General features: G+C 42.9%; 1 protein-coding gene across 9 annotated transcripts in view; it reads left to right on the forward strand.

Moving 5' to 3' along the window:
- The window catches only part of OCA2 (OCA2 melanosomal transmembrane protein), a 193714-nt gene that overhangs the window by 143747 nt on the left and 37038 nt on the right, over positions 1-12929 (forward strand). For 8 of the 9 annotated variants that reach the window (XM_047772579.1, XM_047772573.1, XM_047772577.1 and 5 more), the window contains 2 exons: positions 7515-7574; positions 8217-8321. The exons of the other annotated variant lie outside the window; for it this stretch is intronic. In XM_047772579.1, coding sequence (XP_047628535.1) covers positions 7515-7574; positions 8217-8321 — 165 coding nt within the window. The remainder of the gene's footprint in view (positions 1-7514; positions 7575-8216; positions 8322-12929) is intronic. 9 annotated transcript variants of the gene reach the window in all.

The following is a 12929-nucleotide window of genomic DNA, read 5'->3' on the forward strand; positions in this document are numbered from 1 at the left end:
TTCAGTATTTCTCTTTTGAACTCCAGGTCTGTCAGACTGCCGAGATCTGTTTCATTGTTGACTGTTTTAGGTGAGTTCTCCTGTTGGTTTGACTGGGGGTGGTTTCTCAGCTTCTTCATCTTGCTTGTTGTTTTCTTTCTCCTGAGGGAGTTGTACTGTCTGTGACCGGGCAGTGTTTGCCTTGTCACTGCCGTGGAATATTTCCTGAGGGCTGGCATTGTTGGTCAGCCTTTTTTGAGGCAGTGTGGCTTTTCTGGAGTGTTGATGGGGCTAACGGGGTCTCTTTGAAGCAAAGGAGGACTTGCTGAGGGCAGACAGGACTGGGAGGTCCACACCACGATGGTAGCAGATTTTAGTCGGTCATGCAGAGCTTGCTCTGGTGTTTTTAGGCTGTGGGTTCTTGCAGGAAGTTGGCGGTGTTGGGCAGCTGTTCCTCAGGAGTGCAGAACCCCCTGAGGGCTGGAGAAGCTATCTGGGTGACTGAGAACCTAAGAGGCTCTTCCCTAGGGCAGCCAACTCAGAAGGATGGCCTGAGAATGTAGGCAGATCTTTTCACCGTCTGACCAAGCTTGTTGTAGCTTTTCTGGGCTGCAGGGGCTCCTCCATGGGGCTGGTGGTGCTGAGCAGCTATTCCGTGGGAGTGGGGCACCCCCTGAGGGCTTGGGCGGCTAGCAGGGCCGCTGAAAACCCAAGAGGCTCCTCCCCAGGGCAGCCTGACTCAGAAAGACCGTTTGAGATCTTTTCACGGCCCGGCCAGGCGTGTTTCAGCTTTTCTGGGCTGCAGGGGGTCCTGCCTGGAGCTGGCAGTCCTATGCAGCTGATCCGCTGGAGCTTGGCAGCCTCTGGGTGCTTGGGAGGCTATCAGGGCTGCTGCCAACCCAAGAGGCTCCTCCCCAGGGCTGCCTGACTCAAAACGACCATCTGAGAATTAGGCAGATCTTTTCACGTACCAGCCAGGCTTGTTGCAGTTTTTCTGGGCTGCAGGGGGTCTTGTCTGGAGCTGGCAGTCCTATGCAGCTGATCCGCTAGAGCTCGGCAGCCCCTGGGGTCTTGGGCGGCTAGCAGGGCCGCTGAAAACCCAAGAGGCTCCTCCCCAGGGCAGCCCTCCTCAGAAAGACCATCTGAGATCTTTTCACTGCTTGGCCCGGCTTGTTGCAGCTTTTCTGGGCTGCAGGGGGTCCTGTTGAGCTGGCAGTCCTATGCAGCTGATCTGCTAGAGCTCGGCACCCCCTGAGGACTTTGGAAGCTAGCAGGGCCGCTGAAAACCCAAGAGGCTCCTCCCAAGGGCAGCCTGACTCAGAAAGACAGTCCAAGAATTAGGCAGATCTTTTCATGGCCTGGCTAGGCTTGTTCTAGCTTTTCTGTGTTGCAGGCCTTTTCTCAGGGCCTGGTGGTGTTTGGTGCTGCTCTGTGGGGGTGTAGCCGTTCCAAAGGGCAAGCAGGCCTGTGCAGGGACAGCCCCTGCGGTGGTAGGCTTCAGGCAATTGTTGAGGCCAGCCCTCCCGGATGGCAGGCAGCCCCGTGTCCCACAAGAGCATAGGGGGTGGCAGGGGTTGGGGGAGGGGATGCACTGGGAAGCACAGCTTTCAGCTAGCTAGCGGGCCTGTAAGCTTGCTGTGGCATGGGGAGTATTCTATGGGGACCCACCCCTTCTTCTCTCCCCTCCCCAGCAGGGGCACAGACCAGGCTCTTCTCCCAGGTTCCCTCTGATGTGGCTTTCCACTTCCCTGCCCTTAGAGTATTGCTTCCTTCCTCTGCGACAGCTTTGTTTTCTAGTCTCCCAGGCAGTCTCTGTCCCATCAAACTTGACAGACCGGTTTCTAGACCTCTCAAGCAGTCTCCGCTCTGCCCTGCCCCCCAGCCCTTTCCCGGGGACTAACCTCCGGAGCTGAGGACTCGGTGCCCAGCCCCCACCCAGATGTCTCAATTTTTGGTGACTGTGCCCATAGTTCAGATGATCCGTTCGGTTCTTGATCGGCTTTTCAGTACTCCAACTTATGCTACACTCTTCTCTGCATCTGGAGATTGCTCCAGTTCGTTTTGATCTTTCCCCTGAGTAGGTGACTTTCCAGGGTGTGGGATCCCTTTCTCCTCCTCAGTTCCCTTTCAGGAGTGCCCATCCAGCTCGGATTCACCTTCTCTCACTCTCCTCTTTTCTCACTCTCCTCTTTTCTCTTGTTTTGCCTAGTAATGTCACGAACTTCTTGCCGTTATTGGAGTTTAGGTTCTTCTGCCAGCAATTGGTTACTGTTCTTTGCGAGTCATTTATCCTGTAGATGTGCTTTTTTTTGTTGTGTTTGTGGGAGAGGGTGAGTGTGTCCCCCTACTCCTCCGCCATCTTATCTCCTCTCGGCCATTTTAATAATATAAATTCTTCCAGCCCGTGAACATGGAATATTTTTTCTATTTCTTTGTATCATCTTCAGTTTCCTTTATCAGTGTTTTATAGTTTTCAAAATATCAGTCTTTCTCTTCCTTGGCTATGTTTATTCCTAGGTATTTCCTGACTCTGTGTGTGTGTGTGTGTGTGTGTGTGTGTGTGTGTGTGTGTGTGTGTGTGTGTGTCTTTAGCTCTGATGTCTCTTATAAGCAACATACTGATGTGTGTTGTTTTTTTCTAGTCAGCCCCCCTATGTTTTTGGGGTTTTGTTTGTTTGTTTTTTGCTTTTTAGGGCTGCGCCCATGACATATGGAAGTCCCAGACTAGGGGTTGAATTGGAGCTACAGCTGCCGGCCTACACCTCAGCTCGTGGCAATGCCAGATCCCCAACTCACTGATAGAAGCCAGGGATTGAACCCACATCCTCATGGATACCAATCAGATTCGTTTCCACTGTGCCATGGCAGGAACTCCCCCCATGATTTTTAATGGGAACATTTAGTCCATTGAGAGTTAAGCTAATTATTAATAGTTATGTATTTATTGTCATTTTATTAATTGTTTTCCAGTAGTTCTTGTAGTTCTTTTTGGCCTTTCTTCTTCTTTGTTGTTTTTTCCTTATAGTTTGATTGTTATCTTTAGTGGTATACTTGTGTTACTCTCTCTTTAGTGTGTCTGTTGTTGTATTTGATTTGTTCATGTATATTGACCTACAACTATAGCATTGCTTTACATTGATAGTCATTTGAATTCAAAAACATTCTAAAAGATCTACATTTTTTTACTTTTGTGTTTTTGATGGCATAATATACATTTCCATGTTTATTCTTTAAATTTTATTGTTGTTGATTTTGAAATTTTCATCTTTTAATCTTTATACTAGCTTATTTAAATGGTTGATCCATATCTTTTACTGTATATTTGCTTTTTCTAGTGAGGTTTTTTGCTTTCCTATAAATTATTACTTCTGTTGTAGGTTTTTCTTTTCTACTTGGAGAACTTTTAACAGTTCCTTTAGGATCACTTTAGTGTTGATGAACTTGTTCCATGTGGGTCTGAGAAATTCTTTTTTTCCTCCTTCAGTCCTGAATTATAACCTTGCTAGATAGAGTATCCTAGTTTGCAGGTTTTTCCCTTTAATCACTTTAATTTTCATGCTATTCCCTTTTGGCCTGCAAAGTTTCTGTGGAAAAATCGGGTTGTAGCTTTACAAGGATTCCCTTGTACATGACTTTTTGGGTTTTCTTGCTTCCTTTAGCTTTCCTTACGTTTAACTTTTGACATTTTAATGATGATATGTGTTGGCATATATTTCTTTGGGTTCATCTTGTTTGAGACAGCCTGTGTTTCCTGTGTCTGGATATCTGTTTGCTTCTTCAGGTTTAGGAAGTTTTCAGCCATAATTTCATCAAATTCATTTTCTTCCCTTTTTCTCTTCTTCTTCTTGGACCCCTATTAATCAAATGTTAATATTTTTATGTCATTTGAGAGGTTCCTTAAATTGTGCTCATTTAAAAAATTTGTTTTCTTTTTTGCTCGTCTGTTTTAGTGACTTCCATTAACCTGTCTTTCATATCACTTATGCATTCTTCTGTATCACCTAGTCTTTTCTTTCTTCCTTGCATTATGTTTTTCATTTTTCAGTTATTGTATTCTTTAGCTCTGACTGGTTCTTTTTATATTTTCTAGTTGTTTGTTAAAATTCTCATTGTTTATCTATTCTTTCCCCCAATCCAGCTAGCATTCTTTTTTTTTTTTTTGTCTTTTTGCTATTTCTTGGGCCACTCCCGCAGCATATGGAGGTTCCCAGGCTAGGGGTCGAATCAGAGCTGTAGCCACCGGCCTATGCCAGAGCCACAGCAATGCGGGATCTGAGCGGTGTCTGCAACCTACACCACAGCTCACGGCAATGCCGGATCATTAACCCACTGAGCAAGGGCAGGGACCAAACCCGCAACCTCATGGTTCCTAGTCGGATTCGTTAACCACTGTGCCACAAGGGGAACTCCTCAGCTAGCATTCTTATCACTGTTGTTTTAAATCTATTTTGGTTATTTCTCCTCTCATTCATGTTGCTTATCTTCTTGTATTCTTGATGATCTTAAATTATAATTTTTTTCATTTGATCTTAATCTATGAGACTGCAGAGAGGCTACTGTGGAGTGCTTTCTTCCAGAAACTGCTTCTGCTGGATGCCAGGGGATAATTTTTTCAACCTGTTTCAAGGCTCTCAATTTAGCGAGAATTTTTCTTTCAGCCTGTGACCTTGTTGCTGCTCAAACTTCAGTGCTGTGACTTATGTGCTTGGTTGGCATCAAGCTCAAGACAATTCCATTCTTCCTTGACATTCAAGTCTTTAGCTCTCAGCTAGCTACAGGAACTTTTTCATAGGAAAGGAGATTCCTTGGAAAACATTACATTGTCTTGGTGATCCAGTAATGCCCTAAAAGTGCATTTTATCCAGAATCTATTTATTTGGCTGAGGAAGGAATCTTAAGACTTTCTAGTCCATCATTTTAAAAGAAGTAGTAGCACTAATTTATTGTATTTTTTTCTAATTTCAGTGGGGCAGGGATTCAGGTCATTACTGAACCAGCTTTTTGCAATTTGTTGCTGCTACAGAAGAATAATGTTTCATGTTGTGAGGGATTTACATCACATGTACAATATACATATTTATATCATATTATACAATCATCTTTTCACTGTATAAATTAATGGAGGAGACTGATGTGTATAATCTTTAATTTGCTGAAGTGTAAAATATGTATATATTTCCAACATCAAGCTTGATAGAATTAGGTGTTACATGGTTATTTCATTTGTCGTTTTATAAAGGAGTACTTACTGGCTATTTGTATTTTCCTTATATTTGGACTCCCCTTTTCCAACCAAGAAATCAGTTACTTTGAACTGTATTATTAAATGCAAAGATAAAGTATTTTGAAGACTTTATTTTGTCTTACACTGTACACCACAGACAGTGATATTTGAGGTAATTATGACACTAAACCTATAAATGGATAGTTGTCTTTAAGTACACAGAATAAGGTGTATACATCTATGTATGTGTATGTATGTATACCATCTCTATTTGATACCTAGCAAAAAGTTTTAATCTGATTTGAACCTCTGACTTTTCTTTCAATCATTAGTATATAACAAAATAATTTTTTCATTTACATTCAATATTTTGTGCAAATTAAAAATTTTGTTCATTTTAGTAAAATTTAGATTACTATAAATCAGTGATTTTTTTTTTTTTTTGTCTTTTTAGGGCTGCACCCTGTGGCATATGGAAGTTCCCAGGTTAGGGGTCCAATCGGAGCTGTAGCTGCCGGCTTATGCCAGAGCCACACAATGTAGCATCCAAGCTGCATCTGTGACCTACACCACAGCTCATGGCAACACCAGATCCTTAACCCACTGAGCAAGGCCAGGGATCGAACCTGCATCCTCATGGATGCTAGTTGGGTTCACTAACTGCTGGGCCATGATGGGAACTCCAAAGCAGTGATTCTTAACAAGAGGTAATTTTATAGGGACATTGGTATTGTCTGGAGACATTTTGATTGTCACACTGGGTCAGAGGGAGTTGCCACTGACCTCCGGTGGGTGGAAGCCAGGGATGCTGCTGAATTAAAATGAATGTTTAATTCCACAATGGGCAGGGTGGCTCCTGAAACAAAGAATGATCTGGTTCCTAATGTCCACAGTGCTGAGATTGAGAAAGCCATGCTCTGAATAGATTTATATTTATGATTTAGTTGATAGCAATCTTGATTGATAATTATGATTGAAGACCCAATATTTGGGCTCCAAAGCTTTAAAGGAAGGCTAACAAATAGCTCTACAAATGAGTAGGGAAGTTGTAAACTTATATTTAAATATAGTCAAGCTGATGTTTTCAGCATTTATAATCATTGAGCATGATGTCATAAGAGCGAAGAAGCCACATTTGAGGTGCTAAGCAACCATGTCACCCCCATGTGTGGTCCCTTATCCAGGATCTGTCATGGGAAGCAGAGGTTGGGAGGAAGGCAGCAGCCTGAGAAGAACAGCTCCTGCATTTTTATCTCCTTTGTCTAGTCTTCTTTCCTACCTTTCTCTGGACACAATTTTCTGAATCTATCTAATACTGTGAAAATAAAACCATTGCCACTTCTTTTTATTCTTCTAAAACTTTGTGACGGTTCACTTTAAAAAGAAATTTAAAATGCAACCTACTTGAAGGACATTCTGTATGGAGAGATGTTTCATATGTACAAATGAACAGTACTCTTATACACTTATCTTAAAGAGATGGTGGGGTTCCCATTGTGGCTCACTGGAAATGAATCTGACTAGTATCCGAGAGGACACAGGTTCAACCCCTGGCCTTGCTCAGTGGGTTAAGGATCCAGCCTTGCTGTGAGCTGTGGTATATGTCACAGACACGGCTTGGGTCTGGTGTTGCTGTGACTGTGGCATAGGCCAGTGGCTCCAGCTCCGATTTGACCCCTAGCCTGGGAACCTCCATGTTCCATGGATGCATCCCTAAAAGGACGTAAATAAATGGGAAAAAAGACATAAAGAAAGAAAGAGAGGAGTTCCCGTCGTGGCGCAGTGGTTAACGAATCCGACTAGGAACCATGAGGTTGCGGGTTCGGTTCCTGTCCTTGCTCAGTGGGTTAACGTTCCGGCATTGCCGTGAGCTGTGGTGTAGGTTGCAGACACGGCTCGGATCCCGCGTTGCTGTGGCTCTGGTGTAGGCTGGTGGCTACAGCTCCGATTCAACCCCTAGCCTGGGAACCTCCATATGCCGTGGGAGTGGCCCAAGAAAAGGCAAAAAGACAAAAAAAAAAAAAGAAAGAGAGAGATGGCCTTCCACCTGAATTTAAATTTAACATGGACATTAACATAAGTTGATGAGAAGTTCTTGCCTCTGCTACTGTGCTCTTTTCTCAGTGAATCTTCAGTGTGCATGTATGTTAGTAAATTATTTTTAGACCGTGTGTTTGAAACTAATCTTTTATAAAGAAATGAGAGCCCAGGCCTACCTATGTTTGCTTCTTTTCATTAAAGGCATGTCTTTAAAATTTTGCCTATATTCTCAGTTTTGAACTGATTCTCATCATACATCCATTTCTTTTAGGCATTGGCACATCTCCACTTAATAGAGTATGTCGGAGAGCAGACTGCTTTGCTAATAAAGGTATATTAAATGTTGCAATATAATGTGCTCCAGCCACTGTTTGCTTTTTATATAAAAATCAGCAAGAATAGATCACATTAATTATGATTTAAAAGTATAGCAAGAAATCTATTTTATCCTATGTAGCCTAGAGATGAAGATATTTTTTCCAAAGAATATGTAAGTACAGACACCTGCAATTTTGCAATTAGCCTTTAGTTAAAAGCTTTCTAGGAAGGAGAACAATTGAGACAGCAGTCTCAGTAAGTCATGCACAGAGGTCCAGCCTTGGATCCCTGCTGGGATGTGAGGTCATTGTGACCAGTGTGTCACCTGGAGTCCCATCAGGACTGGGGACACTGCCTGTTCAACCCCACCCCCACCCCCGCCTCCCAGCCCCCAGGGACTGGTTGGCTTAAGTATGGCTGGGAGTTGCTTCTCTCAGTTTTTTGTAGACCCTGGTCCAGGCTCCTGCTAGGGATCAGGAAAGCCTAGCTGGTCCTATTCACACACCTGGGTCTGCCTTGGTCGCCTTGTGTAGAAGAGAAAGGACAAGGAGCCCTGCAGTCCTTTCTGAGTCTCACATGTACTCGCATCAGATCCTCAGTGTGTGTGACCTATGCACATATGATATGCAGCCCTGCTCTTATATGCTCCTTCCAGATGGTCCCAGAAGATCAGCGCCTAGCAGCTGCCATCATCGTAGTAGTCTGGGTGTCGGCCATTGCCTCGTCCTTGATTGACAACATCCCATTCACTGCCACCATGGTGAGTCGCAGTCTCCTCCATGTGATGAGAGCCCAGCTTTCACCTGGACAGCCTGGGCTCACCCTTCCTTCAAAGAAAGAAGAGAGCAAGCATGTCCCTTTGCTGTACTTGCAGGCTTAGGGGACAGATGTGATAGATTCCAGACAGCAGCTGGGAGCTGAGGGCCCACAACTGCAGGGGGCAGTGAATCCCTGGGTGCCTGATTGTTTCCCGGTCTGATTGGGAGCTTCAACTTCTCTTGGAAAAGACAGTCTTTCATTTTTTTACAAAGAAAGTTGGAAGACATCAAAGACAGAGACTGGTTGAAGGTGTTCATCCTTTGTTATCTACAAATGCAGAAGCTATTCTAGTTGGCTCAGGTGGCTTCTGGTACTTGACAGGGATAGGATTTTGAATTCTCTGTGTAGTCTTGACCCAAGTCAAGAAGGGGGTCCACATTAGAGGCCTGTTAAAGGGCTATCAAGTCCCGTCCCTGCTGTGTTTTCTGACATCACTGGGTGCTCAACTTAGGGCAGAATTGCGCATCCCTGGTATGACAGAATTAAGGTAGGACGGGAGTCTGGAGTCCCATCATAGCTCATGAGGTCTCATAGGTGTGCATAAATACTCCTCATGGCTGGATTCCAGGCAAGGGGTCTCCTCTCTTGTCCTTGTGACCTGGAGGGCCACTCCTCTCTCATAGGACCTTAGGGAACGTGGGACTCTCTGTCACCATGCATTGTCTGGAATCAGTGTTTGCTGGGTTGATATTCTAGTTACCTAGCTATTGTTTTTCCATGGTCTGGCTTTGGTAATTCTGGGCTAATTCTGTGGCTATTGTTATTTCTTCATGAAGGCCTGAGTTAGAGACATTATATGGGTGCTGTTGAATGAACTGGTTTTAGCTCCATGGGCACTGTCATTGCAGCGGCCCCACCAAGGACCAGGGGCAGTAACACCTCTGAGGCAGGCTGAAGTGGTAGGGTCCTAGGCTTCTGAGATGCCAGGTTACTTGTGTGTTAATTCCTTTTTTAGTTAAAATTGAGCCTATAGAAGACCCAGTACATCTGGAACCCAGTGCAGCTGTAACCCTGACCAAACCTTCCTCTACACTTCCCCAGGGCCCTGCATGCTCACAGCTGATTCGCCTTGCCTTCAGGGGGCTTCCAGGCTTTAGGACCCCTACTCTGTCTTGGATGGTCCCTATTATTGAAAATTTAGATTCCTCTACTTTCTAAATATGTGACACTTTTGATATTTTCATTACCCAAATTTTAATAGTTACTGAAAATTTAAATTTAATAAAACAGAAACAGACTCACAAATTGGATAACAGATTTGTGGTTGCCAAGGGGGAGGGGGCGGGATGGATGGGGAGTTTGGGGTTAGTAGATACAAATTATTACATGTAGAATGGATGGATAAGCAGTGAGGCCCTATTGTATAGAACAGAGAATTATATCCAGTCTCTTGGGATAAAACATGATGGAAGATAATTTAAGAAAATGAGTGTGTGTGTGTGTGTGTGTGTGTGTGTATATATATATATATATATATATATATATATATATATATATATAGGGTCACTTTGCTGTACAGCAGAAATTGGCACAACATTGTAAACCAACTATCCTTTAATAAAAATTTTTAAAATTTAAAGAATAAAGGAAAATATATCAAGAGAATCACAGAGGATAGTATAACAAATATATGTATGCTTAATACCCAAAATAAGACAGTTTTTATTCTCTTTGCCTTAAGTTTCCATGTTTGTTTTGTTTTTAAGAAACAAAGCATTACAGATGAAGGCAACATTCTCTTTTCCTTCCTTCAACCCCAGGATCACTCTTTCTTTCCCTCTCCTGAGGAAGCTGCCCTCATGAATCTGGGACATGTCACTATGGAAGGGATTAAAGAAGGATCTTGGTTATGTGAGTCAACATGGGTGGAAAGTAACTCCTGAGATATCAAAACAGCAGCTGGCACAGCTGGCATGCAGCTTTCCGCAGCTCAAAGACCTCTCCCACATGACCTCACCACGTGGTGTCTTTGGTGGCTGCATCAGGGAGGGTCACTTGGGTTTCTGCCTTAGTTTGGAAGTGACCTGGCATACTTCTTTGGAAGGGAGTGGACACATAGCCCTGCCTAAATGCAGGGGCCTGGGAAGTGTGTGGCACAGAGAGCTGGGCTGGCACTGAGGTCCCTTGCTCCCTTCCTCCCTCCTTTTCATTTGGCTGTCTTTTCACCACTTCTTTCTCATTTGGGGGTGGTCAGGGGGTGTGATCTGTAGGCTTTCATATTTGAACACCCTGTGAAGTGCCCTTTGACCTTACCTGTGGCTAGATTACTGTGTGTGAGCACAGAGTTCTATACACGTTGGGTGTACAGCACGTTGACTGTATTGTTAGAGCTTCTTTAGATTCACTTCTTTCTTCTCTAATCCATCAGTTCTGATAGAAGAGAGCATTCTATTGGTTTATCTGTTTCAACTTAAAATTCAGCGCATTTTTGCTGAATACTCTGCTTTTGCATTAGGCATTATCTGTGTCTGTGTCTCTTCTGGATGGCGGTTTCTTTCATGTTGTGTAAGGTGTTTCTTTATCTCTGCTCTGAGCCTTTGCCTGGTTTGTCTTTTTCCAATTCTTTATTTCCAGTCTTTTTTAAAAGTTTTTTTTTTGGGGGGGGGAATTGATTGCATGTTTGTTTATTTTTTAAGCATTCTGTCCCATGTATGCTGTTTTTTCATTGTTGTTTTGCATTTTTGTTTTGATATTAAATTTATATAATGATTTTTATTTTATTATTTATTTATTTTTTTGTCTTTTTAGGGCTGCACCCATGACATATGGAGGTTCCCAGGCTAGGGCTTTAATCAGAGCTATAGCTGCCAGCCTATGCCAGAGCCACAGCAATGCCAGATCTGAACCGTGTCTGCGACCTACACCACAGCTCATGGCAATACCAGATCCTTAACCCCCTGAGCAAGGCCAGGGATCGAACCTGCAACCTCATGGTTCCTAGTAGGATTCGTTAACTACTGGGCCACAATGGGAACTCCTCAGTTGTATTTTTTAAAGCAACATACAAATGTATTTTTAAAACTCTAAGCAGATAATCTCTGTTTTTTTAAGAGATTAGTTTAACCTATTTAAAATGATTGTGTTGACTAGAGAACTTGAGTTTATTTCTATGATTTTATTTATTTATTTATTTATTTATTTAAGTTTTATTGAAGTATCATTGATTTACAAGGTTGTGATAATTTCTGCCTTAAAACAAAGTGATTCAGTCATACATACATACACACACTCATTCTCTTTCAGAGTCTTTTCACAGAGATGATTACAGAATATTGGGTAGAGTTCTTTGTGCTATACAGCAGGTCCCCATTCCATATACCTCAGTGTGCAAAATACCTCTTGGATTCTTTGTTGGAGAGAAGCAAATGGGTGGTATAGTTTATTGGTATAGACTATACTGATTGTCCTAATTTTTTTTTTTTCATTATAAGCCATTTTACTCTTCCCCTCATTAGCAGTAATACTTTCTGTCTGGTTTTTTTTTTTAATTGTTATTTCCCCAATACAATTTTTTTCTACTGTACAGCATGGTGACCCAGTTACACATACATGTACACATTCTATTTATTATAGTTTTGCATTTATTATGCTTTTTCTTTGCTGATTCTTTTTCCCTTATTATTTCACGATTTCTTTCAGGTTGATAAATCTCATCCTCCAACTGGTTTGAATGCTGATTTTATTCCTAAGTCTCTTAGTGGGTCCTTTCTATTTGTAATGCGCATAGTTTTATCTGCACTTCAATCAACAGTTTCAGTCAACAGAATCCACTTTAGTCAGTTTAAGAAGAACAGGAGTTTATCTAAAGAAAGTGCACAGTTCATGGAATTTCTGAACAGCCTGGTGGGAGTTTGCCCCAAGAAACCCCCAGCTTCTGCTGCTTTGCCTGGGATCCCTCTCCCAGTGCTGACTGCTGGGTGCCTGGGCCTCTTCCACTCTACTCTGAGCTCACCTTGTCATGTTTCTCCATATTCTCTAGGCCTGCCTCTCAAGTCTGATTGGAAGGGCACACTCCCATGCCTGTTATAGCTGCAAAGGCAGTGGGGAAAATGAACTCTTTGTTGAACTTCTCGTTTTATTCTTGTTTTGTTTTCCTGTTTTTGTTCAATTATTTGAGTTCTTTTATAGGTCTCTGAGCATCTTTAGAACAATTATTTGGAATTCTCTGTCTGATAATTCCTATCTCTCCATTTATTTGGGGTCAGTTACTGGAAGTTTACTCTGTTTCTTTGGTGAAGTCATCATTCCCTGATTTTTCATGTTCCCTATAGCATGGCATAGGTGTTTGCACATTTGAATAAGCAGTCACCTCTTCCACACTTTACAAACTGACTTCAATAAGGAGGTATCTTCACCAGCAGGTGGGGGCATACTGGAGAGTGCCATGACCTGGGTGTAGTGGCACAAGGCACCAAGTGTGAGGGTATGTGGCAGCTCTCATTCAAGGATACATGGTGTTTTGTTGGTTCAACATGCTGGAATCCATGGCATTGACACTGGATGGTCCACAGAGGCTGCAAGGGCTGTTGTGGTCTGAAGTGGTGTCTCT

This window comes from Phacochoerus africanus, chromosome 3, assembly GCF_016906955.1.
Source record: "Phacochoerus africanus isolate WHEZ1 chromosome 3, ROS_Pafr_v1, whole genome shotgun sequence".
In the NCBI taxonomy this organism is placed as follows: Eukaryota; Metazoa; Chordata; class Mammalia; order Artiodactyla; family Suidae; genus Phacochoerus; species Phacochoerus africanus.